Source organism: Thermobia domestica, chromosome 6 (genome assembly GCF_964235325.1).
Source record: "Thermobia domestica chromosome 6, izTheDome1.hap1.1, whole genome shotgun sequence".
Lineage (NCBI taxonomy): Eukaryota > Metazoa > Arthropoda > Insecta > Zygentoma > Lepismatidae > Thermobia > Thermobia domestica.
In genome coordinates this window covers 203,796,162-203,813,528 of record NC_137459.1, presented here as the reverse complement: position 1 = coordinate 203,813,528, position 17,367 = coordinate 203,796,162, and the positions used below count along the sequence as shown (strand labels likewise).

Below are 17,367 nucleotides of genomic sequence, written 5' to 3'. Positions count from 1 at the left end.
TCCTTCCCTCTTCTAACACTTGCTTGTTCGTTCATATATAAGTTTCTTATGAGTCCTCGATCTTTCCATTCCAACCCAACCTTATTTAGAACTCCCAACAACAATTCCTAATCCACGTGATCGAAAGCCTTTTCTAGATTAATAAATACAACATCTACCTCACCTATTTAACTTTTTCTATAAACCTTTCACTAATTACCATTAATAATAGAAGTTCAAGCGACATGAAAAAATCGGATTATCCAAACTTCCTATATATATATATATATATATATATATATATATATATATATATATATATATATATATATATATATATATATATATATATATACAATTAGGCGAAGAGAAAACTACAGTATACGAGAAAATAACATGGATTAAACATTACTGTATCTCTAAGGTACCACATTACATGCGCAACATAATACCACAAAGAAACAAACAAACGGCATTTGATCGCACTTAAACAAAGCCAGATGTACTATAGGGAACATATTTAAGTAACAATACCACATACAATAAACTAACATACAAAATCAAGTGGACGAGTATCGACCTTATTTATTTGTTGTTACGTAAAAACGTTCATGATCTTCGATTACTTCGATTTTACTGGTTTTACACCTTCAAAAAATCGTCAATTTCATTTATTACGTGAAATACGTCATTAATTGAGTTTAACAGATTACATAGAGAAATCAAAAATGAGGTGTGCAATGCGAATAAGAATTCTGCATTAGTGTCCGAATCATCCTTAGAAAAAATCCACCTGAATTATGGAATTCTCTAAAAAAGTAAGATACACCATTTAAATGCTGAATTATTATCTAATAACAATAAAGAAATAACCAATAATGACGAAATCACTAAGGAGTTCGCTGACTAATTTCGGTCTGTATATAGCAAAAGTAAAGACAATACAACAGGACAGTCAGTCTGGGTAGACAACGGTATACTATATTACACGTATCACCAATAGAAATGCAGATAATTGTTAATATAATAAAAACGATGACATGCAGAAGAGTGGTAGGTCCTGATGAAATCTCAGGCTATATTCTAAAGGGTTGTATATATCACTTCCTAATACCATTGAACATCATATCTAACCCGCCAATTAAATCTAGACAATTTACAAATGAGTGGAAAACAGCAGGAGTTTCACCTATTCCGAAATCGAATAACAAAATAGAAATTAAGTACTATAGACGCATCTGAATCTTAACCGCCTTTGCTGAAATGTATGTAACAATCTTATACCAGCGGATAATAACACACGTACAGCCATCTATATCGGAATCACAACATGGCTTTGTTGCAGGCAGGTCAACGATCACAAATCTTTGTCTGATATCTATCTTCATAAGTAAAATACTTGACGTACCCGGGATGTACTTGAACCTGAACTCACAAAGTGGGAGTAGTGTATATATTTCATGAAAGCTTGGGTCGAGATAAGATCCAAACCGGACACCAAAATTGGGGAGATCTCATGCATTCCGCTGGGGGCAGCACTTATCTCATTTTTATTAAAATCTTTAAACGTGTCCATAAAGTCTGTTGCAACCCCGGAAATTTTGAAACGGTAAGACAGATATGAAAACAGAAAAACATCTCTTTCATGATTTCAAAAGTACAACGTATCAAAGTAAAATAAATTGTCCCAGGATTTCACATATCACTTCCGGAAACTACGGTTTCAGATGTTTCCTTTGTCTTCCGAGCGTCTGGTATATTATATGTAGGTTGATGCCAAGAGAATATTTAGTTTGATTGTCCGATTTGGAGTTTAGTGTCCTATCCCAGCACTGTGACTATATGAGACGGACCTACATTATAGCCTGGGTTTCAAGTCGCATGTACTCGCACTGATAATCAAACCAGAATTTCCCGTACTAAAGACGGAAACGCTAACAACTTTCTAGGAGAGAGTTGCAGGCATCAAGGTGTTACAATGTATTGTATCTTTCGGAATGATATTATATAGAACAGGATCCGTTTTCCACTTTTCCAACAGTGAAAGAGAGTTTCTAGTAATACCTGCTATAGATTGCAACTAGTTTCTAACCTTAGAGGAGGACGAATCGCGAGCAAGAGGGCGTAAGCTACTCACAAAGATAAATAAATGAATAGTTACAAATATAAAGAGTGATGCAATAAAGAGGTTCTAAATACCGTACAAACATGAAATAACTATTGAGTAAGAATTAGTAAGCTAGAGTATGTGCCATATTACATTTTTTTTTTTAATGTAGAAAATATGTTCTGGTAGTGGATGAAAATGTTATGTGATATTATTGCTAAACAACACATCAATTAAGTGATCCTCTATCGGGATGAATAGATAAAAATTTATAATATGTATAGAGATACACTAATAAAGACAATCACAATTTCATTTAAATGAACAATGTGTTACATACCAGTTTCATCCCTTCTAAGCCCTTCAATTGCGGTTTCATTAAGAACAAAGCTGGTAGAAACAAGGGAAAGAAAGAAATACTGCGCTGAAGTTTTGCTAGAAAGAAATATGAATTGAAGATATTATTATTATTATTATTATTATTATTATTATTATTATTATTATTATTATTATTATTATTATTATTATTATTATTATTATTATTATTAAAGTATCGAAAATTCAATTCTGCATCTGAAATCGCAAAAGAAGTCTAACCAACTAGCGCAATGCAAGGGGGAATCGTGTAGTATATGAAGTTCACGAAGAAATGAAATGACATCTTTAAGTTTTACGTCCCACGATTATGTCGGCTAGGCTAAAGGAGGCAGTGATGATGAGAAATGAATAAAAATAGTGGAGTGAAGAAGGCAAGAGGAAACGGGAGAACCCCGAGAAAACCTCCCCAACACGGTATTTATCCACCAGAAAGTTCACTTGGTGCGAGCTGGGATCAAACCAACGACCCCATTCACCAGAGGTGAACGCTCTATCACTGAGCCACCGCAGCCCCAGGGTATACGAAGAGGTGCGCCACTGGATTGCAATGTAAAATGAGGAACTATTTTGGAATCAACGGTTGCCTAATACGTCACTAAATTATGTTTCATGTTTCTAAATGACGAATCGAATTCACTAAATACGTATTTTAATGTATAATATTTTGTAGCCTACTAGAATATTAGTTCGCAATATTTTAAGAATAACGCCCTCCAAATAAATTAAAAATATGAAAAATAAAGGTTCTCTTATGTAGTTTGACGATACTATCGTGTGTCTCCTGATTATTTCAATCACCTAGAGTGGCAGGGCTCCTTCTGAGAATTGAAGGAATCTTGACTGTGATCGAACGGTACTCTTAAGGCCCTCTCTCCTTACCCACTGTAGTTAGTGTTATTGTGGGGAGCCTATGAAAACAGTTAAGAAAGGCTCGCAATAGAAGTCAAATCCAGATCTTCTCTACCGATCAAATAAGTAAATTGAACTTCTTCAATCTAGATCTATGTGGTGAAAGTTTCATGAAAACAATAAAATGAAATACTGTACTTACTTGTACTTGCTAAAATGTTCTGATTCTTGTAATCAATCTCAGAACTTAAGCGTATTTGCGTGACAGTTTTTGAGTAGAACCGAATTACATCTTCGGAAACGAAACAAGTGATCAGTATTAGCATGTCTCCCTAGAACGAATGTGTAGCTCAAAGAAAATAATAATAATAATAATAATAATAATAATAATAATAATAATAATAATAATAATAATAATAATAATAATAATAATAAAAGACGTAAGATTTAGGAAATGTACGGTGTATTTGTTTGACATAGCAGGCCACAGTATTGTTTCTTTTCTTTCTTACTTGTATGTCCCATTTAAATTTTGAGGACTACCTTAAGTGAATATCGTTCTATGAGTTAAAAAAGAAAGAAAAAAAGGAAGACACAGTTGAGGAAGGCTAGGGATGAAAGAGAGGTTGTGTTTGAAAGTTGGATGAAGTAGTATTGGTTAGCCACTCACTCGTCGTTGTTGCTGTTTCAGAGTTGCCAGTTAATTTGTAGAGAAAGATCATTCGTTGCTGAATATCAACCCAACGGAAGCTGATATTAAGTTATACTTTTTCAATATCGGAATAGGCTTAAAATTTCTTTGGTGAAAATGTCATGAACACTTTAGTTTCGGGAATTATTTGGAACTTATCTGCATATCATAGGTGCGCGATTTGTATATGATACCAATAGACTTTGAGGATAATTGTCTTAAAAATTGAATTGATTCTCTTTTCGTTTATAGTATTTTCTTTTTCTTTTTAAAAATAATTTGTTGTCACAGAGATTCATTCACTTTCCTTTAACATTTTTAATAAATCGAGGAAACAAAACCAAACAGCTACACATAAAATATGAAGAGGAAGTGGAGAAAATGAAATAAACAGGGGTGTCGGCAACGCTGTTGGCTGTTTTGTCCTGTGAATGTGTACAAGCTCGAAACACGTGCTTGCTATCGTCATGCCATCTGTTGGATTTTCAGTGAAGTGAAAATGTAGTAGGAGCTTTCAAGCAACACAAATACGCTTGGGGATTACGTGATAACCACCTATAAACCTAGAATGAAAAAAAAAAAAATCAAAATAAGTGTTTCTTTTCAAACCAAATTTCTTTCTCACAGATTTGTTACTTAAAATATGTTAGTTTTGTAGCAGCAATTCTTTCTTAAAATTCGTTTACAAACCGTATATATTTGTTAATGAGTGCAATTCCGTTCTGAAATCTGTGCTCATTACTTTCTCATTCACTTGGAATTGAGATCGCACAGCTAATTGCAAAACGGAAACAGAGTCACGCTTATGAAAATGGCTTAATGCTGCTCAGTCAGTCCAATTGAGCAGGAATTCAGATGAGCAATGCGATAACAGAACTAACCAGCAAAGAGACCATTTAATGAGAAGCATATCATCAGCACATCTAGTGCTTTTTTTCTTTCTTTCTTCTTCCTGGGAAGAAATATAATTGCAATTTTATAACTAGCTTTTGTAAGAGCAACACTTTTCATTAAAACCTGTTTTATCCCGTTCAACTTCTGCTTCCTCTTTTTTTTTTCTCTCTGTTCAGTGTATGCGAATGTGTGAATGATTATATTGTATAATTTATTCTTGATTTTATTCGTAACTCTTTCTTTCAGTTGATCTTTACTTCTAAATGTTATTTTGTTAGATTCTTTCAGTTTTAGTCTCAAACAAGTTATTGATTTCACTGATAATTTGATGTGACAGAAATCAGTAGCATAGGCTGTATTCAATTAGTTCGCGGATATTAAAACCTACTCAACTGGAGTGAATAATCCTTCAAGTCAGATCTCAACTCATACGTAGCTGATAAGCAGTGTGGATTCGAATCTACTCAAGTGGACAGTACCAGGTCGTAATTTGATCAGGAATAGCGCCAAATATGGCCTTTGGTGAGTTGTGCTCACTTAAACCTATACTGGCCTAATCACTAATCCATCCTGATCAAGATAAAATTGATTATATGTTTTAAGAAAATTTTATTAGCCGATGACTAACATGTTCGTATTGTATGCAATATGATCTATGTGAAACTGCATATTGATGGTATAACGGGGGTTGCTCATTCCCCTAGAAAGAAGGCATGTATAACTTATTTATTTATTTATTTACGTACAGGGAGATTTAATATGTCTGACTTGAAACCTGATTAGAAATAACGCCTTATTCTTTTGATATCGGATTACAAGTTTTCGTATCAAACCAACTATAATACTGAAAGGCTGGATATTGATTGAATTCATTACTTTTGTGAAGTTGGTCCAACGAATTTCTCCAAAACGATTTGTGTGTGTGTGTGTGTGTAAAACTTAATGCCGACGTAGTAGAATTAGTGCCCGATATCCAGAAATAGTGCTGTTTTTTTTGAAAAGTTAAGGCATAGCAAAAGTTGCTGGGACAACTTCACAGTGGCCCAACCACTTTCTCCGGTTTATACCCAATTTTCTCAATTATAGATTTTTTAGTTGACGTGTAAGGAGACGAAAATTTAAATAACTTCTCCTTTTGTTTGCTTTTGTTCCCGATTAAGATATAGCCCATGATTTCTTCACCTTTAGATTCTGACTCATTAGGCCTAGTTTAGGAAAATAACCACAAGTAGAAAATTATTAAGAGCAAAAGCCACGAGGGGCTTAAACCACACAACACAAGATGCACTAGCATTTTCCTGCATATAATGTTAAAAGAGATATAACACAATCGTAAATCCATAAAGCCAATGTTAGAATTTCATGAAATACATTCTTCGACTCACATTGTTAAAAAAAAAAAAAAAAAGTTTATCTGAGTTTCCAATTGTTCGTAACTTCACATTTAACCAACAAGCAATCATAATTATTAACCGTTTAGTACCAGAGTGAGGTGTTCATTGTAAAACAGATATATCCAGACTTGCTAATTTAAAATTTGGAATCTCTAGTATCTTTTGATTTACCTCTTATCTAAACATGAACCTCGAAATAATTATACCACAATTGCCATTTTTTAATTATTAGACTTCCAAACTGTGATATGCATAAGTGTCGGAAGTTGTATAGAACCGCTTTGTCCGTCTGTCCTTACGTCTGTGTACAGGTATCCGAGGACAAACGATAAGACATATCGAGAATCTATTTCTAGTAATCGATTCAGCATTAGAGGAATAGGTTTCATTTCCTCCGTTAACCCTATATTGAAACCGGAAGTGATCCAAATGGGCCATTTTCTCTTTCAACGTTTATCGCCATAGAACGAAAATGATAACAGATAGTGAGAAGTGCTTTTTTTTTCTTTCTTTTCTGACAATTCAGAGTTTCGAGGCAACATACCACGACTATCCACAACCACCCTGAAAAAAGGAATGGTTTAAATTTACTATCATTTTTGGTTTCAATACTGATTTCCGTACAGTAAAAGTGGTAAATGCTATGAAGATACCTTTTTTTAAAATTGAGTTGAGTTGATTTTAGTTTAGCGTCCCTTTCAGCAGCGAGGCTATATGAGACGTGGACCTACTGATTAACGTGGAATCCGAACCACATGAGCTCCCGCCGGGAATCGAACCCGGGTCTCCCACGCCAAAGGCGCGTACGCTAACCGCTTAGCCACGGAGGAGCTCTTTTTAAATTGAATCAACATACCAAGAACAGGTTACATGTGCTTCGTTCATCTTCTATTCAAACCGAAAGTGGTTAAAATTAGCCATTTCCAATTTCAACGTTTATCGCCACAGAACGAAAACGGGAACAGACAGCGAGAAACGTTCTTTTGCAAACGTTTCATCGTCTCCGAAAAGAAAAATATAACATGATTATCCACAACACTCTATTAAAACCAGAAGTGGTTCAAGTTTACTTTTCCTTCCTGTTTCAGTACAGATTTCCTTAGAGCAAAAAACTGTAGACACAGTTTTTCGCAATCAATTTAGGATCCGAAAAAAATCTATTTCATCTCCTGCATTAAAGCTCTATTCAAACCGGAAGTGGTTAAATTAGTCATTTCCGGTTTCAACGTTTATCGACAAATAAGAACGATAAGCATACTTCATAGCAATAAACTTTTTTTTTCTTTTTGCAAACAGTTCAGTATCTCCAGGCAACATCATGACTATCCACAACATTATACCAAAACCGGAAGTGGTTCAAATTTACTATTATTTTCGGTTTCAATACTGATTTCCGTAGAACAAGAGCAGTAAAAGATATCAACCTAGCAGGTTTTCACAATCGATTCAGTCTCCCAGGAGCAGATTCTATCTCCTGCCTTAAGCCTCTATTCAAACCAGAAGTGGTTGAAATAAACTTTTTTTTTTTGTTTCAATCTTTATCACCGTAGAACAGGGACAGTGAGATATAACAAGTAATGGCTTTTTATACGGATTTAGCGTGCGAGGAACATGTTCTGTCTTCAATCTTATTCCTCTACTGCAACCAGTAGTTATAGATGCACTACTTCAAGTTTGAGTATTGAATTTGTATAGTTTGAAAGTCTAATGTAGTTTCACACTGTGAATTGATTCTTACCTGTTACATAATTAATACGTGGGGTGTTGCATAATATCAATAGCTAAAAGAACACAGACGCACTCCCCCCCCGCACTCGCCCCGATCCCCCCCCCGAATCCGCCCCTGGCAATTGAAAGCATAACAAAGCAGTGTTATATAATAAACATATAGCTATATTAGCCTGTAATAACATTTAATTATAGTGTTTTGAAATTACAATACTCTGTATCGGATATCACTATATTCTTTTTAATCAGGGGACCGCGGTGGCTCAGTGGTAGAGCGTTCACCTCTGGTGCTTGGGGTCCCGGGTTCGATCCCAGCCCCCGCCAAGTGAACTTTGTGGTGGACAAACACCGTGTGCGTGGGTTTTCTCGGGGTTCTCCCGTTTCCTCCCACTTTCTTCATTCCACCATTTCATTCATTACTCATCATCACCGTCTCCTTTAGCCTAACCGGCATAACCGTGGGACGTAAAACTTAAAGATTTCGTTTCATTTTCTTTTTAATCAGGACAATATTTTGCGTTGTCAAAACAGAACAATTCCTATTAATTTGGACTTATGGTCATCCTTGATATTGCTAACGTATCATTCCACTTTAAATATGGTCACACGAGCTAGAATCAGTTTTCTCCCTTAGTCCGTGCACTTGTTTGTTGATGGCTTTCAATGATACAAGGCGTGATACTTGTTACAATTGGCATAACACAGTCACAGACTGAAGAGAAGCCAACGACTTCTTGCTCCAAAATAATAGCAAACAGTGTAAAAATTTCTGAATTAACGAAGGTTTTATAGCAGTGGCTCCCAATCTCTTTGACTGATAACGCACTTTATGCTTATACGACATCGCGACACACTTGTTTGATATTCATTAAAATAATGTGAATTATAATAGTAGCATAAGTCGAGTTACGTTGAGGGAGCGGATTCATGTACTCAATCTCATATTTTCAGAACACGCATGGTTATTTATACATATTTTGATATAGTAAATATTTATTTTTCCATAATATCTTTCTCAAGGGAGTTAAAACCCCAAAACCCCTTTGCGTACGCCACTGATAACAGCGTAAGGCTATAGTTTTTATAAAGTAGTGCACTGGACACTTGGTACTGTTGCTCCCGTTGAAGTGGTAGACTGGTACAGTCAGTCTCAAAATGGATTCTAACTAATTGGTTCACTAAATTCTAGGATGCAACACAAATCTATGAGACTGCGCGACACACCGGTTGGGAGCGTCTGGCTTTTAGAGCTATATAATGATAGTATAGTAATAGCTCTTATTGCTTGCAGTGCAGTAGACCCTCGCATTACCTGGTTCGTTTCGTAACACTGTTCGTGAACAAAAATGTCCGGAAACCCAGATTACTTTTCCCATTAACATTAATACAATTAATACGTCCTAGGAAGAGAAATGTGGTACTGTATGCTCTTTTTTTTATACCTTGAAGTTTTTTCTTTGATAAAGAATATAGAATGAAAAGAATATTATCGTGGCAATAACAAACAAGTAACACTAAATTAACAAAACAGTATGAGGGCAAGGAACAATAAAAGGAAAAAAAAGAACAAAAATCAGGTTTTGGTCACAATACTCTGATATTTTTTGGTGTGTAAAATGCGAACACTCTTCCGTCTGATTCATCATTTGACATAAGAATGAGGTTACCTTTTTCTTTGAATATTGATTTTAAAACATGAACAATGTTTTACACAACCTTAAGATTGATTTTAAAACATGAAAAATGTTTTACATAACCTTACACAAGAGTACTTACACAGCATTATTCTTATCAATACACTTCTGTTTATGAAAATTGCAGCACCCAAAACGAATAGCCCGAATGAATCCAAACCTAGGGGCTATGTGTAAGGATGTTGTAGGAGAAAGTTATTAAAATTTCAGACAGGTGGCGTCCATGTATGGCGGGCAGCGCCCTCTCGTCTGAGATCGGAGTGGCACGACACAAGGTCAGTGCATGTCGCAGGGAGGCAGCGGATAGTGGTCAATCGAAGTGTAAACACATAAGCAAGTGCCAGTATGCCTCGTCGACGTCAAAGGGCGCAATATACGCAGTTGAATGAGTTCGAACGGGCAGAATGTTAGGTCAGCGGGAAGCAGGTTGTCGTACCGCGAAATTGTTGCTCGTACAGGACATGCTGCAACGACAGTGATGGGTGTGTGGAAGTAGTGGACAGAATACGGTCGTGTAAAGCGACGATCAGGAACTGGATCACGCAATGTGACCATAACACGGGATGATAGACACTTTGTCCGGATGGCCATGACGAACCGGACAGCGGCAGCTACAGTGTTAACTCATGTTGGAGCACAGTCACGGGCGTTGTCATGTCTGCATAGACTGTTCGACGTCGTTTGCTGAAGGCTGGGCTGGTAGCTAGCATACTGTTGCGACGGCTCTCCTTGACCAGAAACTACAAACACAACAGAATGATTTGGACACGCAAACACCGTGACTGGCGTGCTGAATGGCAAATGTGGTGGTTTCGTACGACACTACCGTGGTGAGCACAATCTGACAGCTTGCATGATTGAGCGTCATGGCGGATAAACGCACACTGTGATGGTGTGGAGTGCATTGGTTACAACATGCGATCGCAACTTATACTATCCAGGGCAATCTGAACAACAACCTGTATATTGGTGAGGTTTCAGAGCCCGGGGTGATGCACTAACTACAGGCAACTCTAGACGCCATACTTCAACTGGAAAATGCCATGCCACATGTAGCGAGGAATGTGCAAGCTTTCTTCACAGAATACTAGGTATCACTACTTTGCTGGCCTGCCCGGTCGCCTGGAATGTCGCGAATCGAGCATATCAGGGATATAGAGTAGTTACACGAAAAATTCTTCGTCACGGTTCACCATTGGCAAATGTTGATGCCTTGTGGACTCGCGTACAAACCGCGTGGCAGAATATCCCCCAGACATCCAGTACCCTCTTGATTCCATGCCAGGACGTATAGAGGCGCTGATCTCATCACGTTGTGGATTCACACGATACTGATTTTTCAATATCACATGTGATGTACAGTTCTATAAATCTAATCATTTGTGTTTTGTCATGTACCTAATCCCTGGAGTAAATATCATTGTTCTAGCATAGATCTTTCTAGGTGTTGCAATTTTCATACGCAGCAGTGTATTTTCAGTGGATCGGATCGTTTTAAACAATTCATTTCGACTCACTTCAATTAGAATATTAGGGCTTATGTAAGAGCCTGAATAAACATATGCATCATAGTGTATCAAAATGGAATAATTATTTATTTATTTATTTATTTATTTATTTTTTTTAAGGGAGTACACTCTTCTGTTGTCGATTAATTTGAAATCCAACTAGAGAAGATTGTTGTGAAACCCACCAAAAATATGCAACATATTGGGTCATTTTTTACGATAGTTATCATTGACCTTATTAAAAAAAAAACGAAGTGGAGGTATTCACCGTACACCAAGGGAATAATTTCACCACATCCGTGAAGATGAAGTTGATTTATTTTCTTTATTTCTTTCTTTTCTCTTTTTTCCTCTTTTTCTGCGTCGCGAGCTCCTTCGCGGCTAAGCGGTTAGCGTACTTGCCTTTGACGTTGGATACCCGGGTTCAATTTACACAACATTATATAGTTATTAACTAATTATATATTTGTTAAATACGAACGAAACTGCCTGAGTCGTTTTTGAGAAAATCGTCCGAAAAAAATTCACCCCAAGAATAAACTACCCCTCGTAGATTTTTCAAGACAAATGAGTCATGCCATGATATATGAAAAAAATTGTTCCAGTCGGTTTTGAGAACATGGTCCAGAAGAAAGAAACTTCAAGAACAAGTATGCCTTCTCGATTTTTCTCAGATAAATTATTTATACCAAATGATAGTTTGTTTTTGAGAGAAAAAATAATAATTTATAAAATATAAATAAAATCGTTAGAGCTGTTTTGTGAAAATTACATTTTTTTAAAAATTTTTTACTCTTTAATAAACTACCCTTATTCTTAGGGGTAAGAAAAATCTCGGACTCTCCTAGAGAATCACACAAAAACCTTAAGTTTTAAATGTGGTTGAGATACATTGAACGGTATGGCCTTTAGGCTAGTGTGCAAGTCGAATGGAAGAACAGACGGACAGATGTCGAGAAATCACTTTTTCGTTATCTATAGGCCATGAAACGTAGAAATCCGTTGAAATCTCGAATTCATTATTTGTTTTAATACCACCATACTTCCTTCTCTCCTTTCTTCGCTCGAAAGTAGGAAAGCTTCTTCATTGCTAAATATTCCCATCAGTAATAAGATTTGCATACCGCTGGTTTTTTTTTTTTTTTTTTTTTTTTTTTTTTTTACGAAAAGGTATTCTGTATATGAATTAGACTTTTGGATTTTATTTCATGCTGATGTACGTATGCACGTGTTTACATACTGAACCTTAACCTTTTGAAGTACTTAACACTAAGATACAACTAATGTTATTTCAGGACGATGGCATGATGGACCATGAAACAGACGGAGACGGTGCCATCAATTTGTCGACTTCTCAGCGTCCGTCGGCAGCAACCACGCCTAATGGGAATCTTGACTACGAAGACCATGAACAGGTAGGAGCATCTTCTATTTATGTACACTCTGGTTGGAAGGAATATCGTTCATCAATGCAAGATTTTCTAATACTGTTGCAGATTTGGAACGCAAGAATGTATGAAAGCGAATACCATCTTAGCAACGTAAATGCTATTCTTCTGTCTGTTTGAAATTCAATTATTATCTGCAACTTTTCTTATTGTTACGAGATATCTTGAACAGAAAATAATCATGTCTAGTGTAAGAAGTATTTAAATGTAATGTTTAGAGGAAAAAATGCAACTACCACCGTAGTATATTTCAAATTTGTGGCAGTATATAAAAGACTGATTAAAGGACTGCAGCAGAGGATTGGTTGAACTAATGCAACAGTTATTTGTCATTCATAGAGGTTAGCAAAACTTATAGATTAGTAAGCTTGTTTCTTCTGTTAACTGGTTTATCTTATGGTACATGTTTTCTTTCCTTTGATCAATGAATACGTTTCATTTCATTATATCTTCTGGCCCATTCAGCTCCGTGATCTTTCTTTCTGTCGCTTGTAGGTGATTCAAAGCACTAGTGATTAGTCGTGATAAATAAAGTCAAGATGAATGCGAGCTATAAATGTACAATAAGTAAAACTATAGCAGCATGAACCGTACCTGTTTGGCAATAAAGGAATGATGCAACCTCGCATCTGTTCGTAGATCATCCAGGGAAGAAGGATGAAACGTCAGGTGGATCAGAAGGGCTCGCGTAGGCAGGACCAAAAATTTGTTCCATTGAACAAGACAGCAGTCTCTTCAGCTGTTGTTGCCAGTTACACTGCCTTATTGAAACAACTTGGCATACTGACAGGTGAATGCTTACTAGTGCGTTTATACATGCGCTCACATACTCGCGTGTAGACCATGTAGGGGGTCACATACCTCCACAGCTGGAGAAAGGCGTGGCTCCGGAAGTTGAAGAAATAGTCAATGGTGTCTTAGGAAACGATCCGTGTACAGCTTCACAGATAGCATACTGTCGGTGTGGCCAAAATGACTAAGATTTTTTTTTTTATATATACAACAAAGTTACCTTCCTTCTGATGTTTCAAAGTGTCATTCATTGTATTAATATCTTTCTGCCATAAAACTTACGTATAATGCTGAATATTCTATGTTAGAAGTAAAGAAAGCAACTGTCAACAAAATACTTGTAGAAACTGTTGAGACGTGTATATTAATTTTATTTATGGTAACAGTTACCGCAACACTTGGCCGCCAACTCCAGTGAAATTGCGTAACATACAAGCGGTAAATAATGTTGTGTCATTGCTATTGTACAATAATATTGTTGGAAAATAATGCTATTGTACTATGGCTGTATTCGTATACTGGCCTAATATTGGCTCAATAAGGCAAATGAACACGCACTAATTTCTCCTGTTTCTATCGTCTGAGCTATGGTTTAAGATTCAGTTACCTTGGTAGGTGAACTAAGCTGAAATGAATGGCAGTGGATGTGTTGCATTCAAGTCATGTCCTTCATACAATTTAAATGACTCATCAATGATCACAAGTTATTAAATTGACCATACTTTTTATTGTATGTATTTGATTCAAATTGCCTCTTTCCGTTTATCAGCTAGATAAACATGATTCGTTTTTCATTTAAAGCTATTACATTACCAACGAGAATAGGACTGCTGGTACATTTCTTTCACCACTAGCTGCATGAAGTATCCCTACATTTTGTTTTGGAATGGTGATGCATAGAAGTTAAGTTCGCCTTGTGTAGAACAACTTTTTGTGAGGAAACACCTTGTTGGTATTATTTGTGATATTCCACTAATACAGAATTTCCCAATATTTCTGATGTAGGAACTGCTAACTCTCTGCGGCTCCCTATGAAATAAAAATAAATATATTTTAAATATCATAGAAATGAAGTGATGAATTACAATGTTACAACACTGAATGTGTTATTTATGACAAGGCAATTTTGTTATAAATGTGGATAATAGATGATAAAATGTTGTCTCATACAGATACGTAGTGGCAAATGGGAGCAAATGTCTCACAGCTCTTTGGAGAATATCTGGATAAATAACCTTAGACTGAAACCCAAAGTCCAGTAACGGTAACAAAGAAAAGATCATTTTAATGATGAATCACAAAACAGCCCGATAAATTGTTTTTCTCGACAAAAGGAAGTCAATATTCGGAGTTTAGAAAGGCAGTTTTCATCCGATCATATTTTCCCAGGACAAATCGGGAAACACAGATGTAGTTCAGACGCCAATAACCTCAAATAGTCAGTCATATCGGCATTGCCAGAAAGTGGTTATTCACTGAAATTAATGAAATCGTCCAATATATATTTTCCTTTCTCCAAAAGTTGCTTCACAAATTTAACTCCTTGATTGTTGTATGTATCTTGTTGTTCACAAAGAACACGGTAACAGACGTACCTGGAAGGCTCGAGTTAAGTGCATTGGAGATGCTAAAAATATCCATCAAATTAGCAAGAGACGAGAACCGTGTGAAATAGTTTAAATTGAGTGTTAACTGAAAACAGAATTAATGACGAACAAACTTACTTCGTCACGAAGCTTTAACAACCGCGTCAGAATTTTACTCTGAGAGAGCCATCAAATTTCTGGGTGTAGTCATAAGTATTCCTGATTGCTTCCCATTTAATTACAAGGAGCAGTCGTAGTAAATTTGACACATTTTGTTTTAGTCCCTCGTCAAGAACTATTTTTTTTTTCATTTGGAATTACCGTATATGGCGTGCAGCTAGTGTAGTTTATTAACCAAAATGAATATGTTGGACTAGCTATTACTTGTCTTGATGTTGAGATGTGTTTTAGTGATATCTTTCAGTCTTTGTTGGTATTTTTTGTTTCTTTTCTTCTTTTTTTGTCTTTTTTGTAATTTATTCTTCTCAATTGGTTGAAACCTAGATGAAGTGTGTTACGAATATCCCAGGTGGGAACAACATTATAAGGCATCGTTTAATGAAAATAAACTGTCCCGCGGACCCTCTTTAAATCTCTAACACACTTCCAGAAATTCGCGGACCACAGATTGGGAAATACTGCACTAAGCTATTTCTTTTTTTTATGCTATTTATATTTTACTCATTTTATAGATTGACATTGATTCACTTGTTTTTATTCAAAATGTCCGTATCTCTGTTTTATTTAAACGTTGAGTAAGTAGTTTTGTATTAGGTTACAATAAAGTACTGACCACACTCTATCAAGATTATTTAGTAGAAGAGATGAGGGAAGTTGAAATATAAAGAGATATAAAAAAAACGCACATTCTTGATTATCGTGATCCGAAGAAAAGGTTGTATTTTCATACGGTATTGGTCCTTGTATTTGAGTAAATTTTACACTCAATGTTGTTTTATATGTGTATTTGTTTACGGTATTCTACGTAAAATATTAAATTCCTGAAGGGTAGCAGTCAATATAATGCGTAATTTAGCTCAGTTACTTTTCTAGTACATTGATTTTGGATGTAAACTTAATTTTTACTGTCTGGATTATATATATATATATATATATATATATATATATATATATATATATATATATATATATATATATATATATATATATATATATTTAATGGTCTTTTATTCATTACGAATACAATTGCAGATGCGTTTTGTTTAATTTTTCTACCCTCTTCAAACGATTTTAAACCAAACAAAATTAAGTATTCTTGTCTTTATGCTTGATTCAATCACTGAATTGTAGCGTTCGATACATGACTTTTATTTTTTTCGAAGGAAGGAAAGAAATTAGCTTCATTACTATATGGTAATTTTTGTGTTATGAAATTTCAGTGAGAAATCTTTCCTGCTCTTTTCTTTCTGTATTTGAACAAATTATTCTTTCCCTTCCTTTTGATGAATCTTCATTGAATGGAAAAATTTCCAGACATTCTTAAGAAAAATCTACCCCATGAACGCAGTATTTGCTGATAGAGTGGAGGGGAAAGTTTCTCCCTTCTCTTCTCTCATCCGTCACTTTATTTGTTTTCTACAGGAGCATATACAGAAGATAGTCAAATATCTGCAGTGTGAGATTAAATGAATGCTTTCCCCTATTCCACTATACACTGGTATTACACAATTTATATACACTGGTGGAAACGCATTCCCTACCTCATATACATTTTTAGATTCGAAAAAAAAAATGAACCTCACCATTGAACGAGTGTGTGTAGAGAGTTTCTAGTAGTTTGAAGGTAGTGTCTAGTTGAATGTGCGAATCTATCATGTGTACATCAGCAACTGTACCTGCAATGCCAGAACGATTTCAGGAATTGCTTATCGTCTAATTAAGTGACCTCTGGCGTGACTGTATTGGGAGCTGCAACAGACTGAGTCGATATCCCACAAAAATGCCGTTCGTATCGGTTTTTACATGTCAATGATCCTTCTGTAAACGGTTGAGGGTAGAGGGCTCCTGCAACACACTAGACAGCGCCTGAACAGAAGGATTGTTTAGGCTGCCGTAAGAGAGCGGTGATTGCCATTGCAATCAAAGATACGTTATTCCCTCCCTGCGTGAAATATCGAATACAAAGACAGTCAGTTATTGGTAAATAGGAAGGTTTGCGTTGTCCCTTCTCTCTCGCAATGTGATCGCCTGGAACGTCTTTGGCGGTGTAAGGGAGACTGTAGTGACGAGAAGACCAGAGAACTGTGATATTCAGCGATAAGAGTTGTTTCTGTCTCGGACACAGTGGCGGCTGTGTTT

The 17,367-nt window shown here is 35.9% G+C and overlaps 1 protein-coding gene across 23 annotated transcripts in view; it reads left to right on the top strand.

The window, feature by feature from the left end:
* FoxP (forkhead box transcription factor P) overlaps positions 1–17,367 on the top strand; it is a 1,320,908-nt gene that overhangs the window by 775,459 nt on the left and 528,082 nt on the right. For all 23 annotated transcript variants that reach the window (XR_014131897.1, XM_081762611.1, XM_081762608.1 and 20 more), the window contains one exon: positions 12,518–12,637. Coding sequence is in view for 22 of the 23 variants with exons in the window: in XM_081762611.1 (XP_081618737.1) it covers positions 12,518–12,637 (120 nt within the window). In the remaining variant the exon portion in view is untranslated. The remainder of the gene's footprint in view (positions 1–12,517; positions 12,638–17,367) is intronic.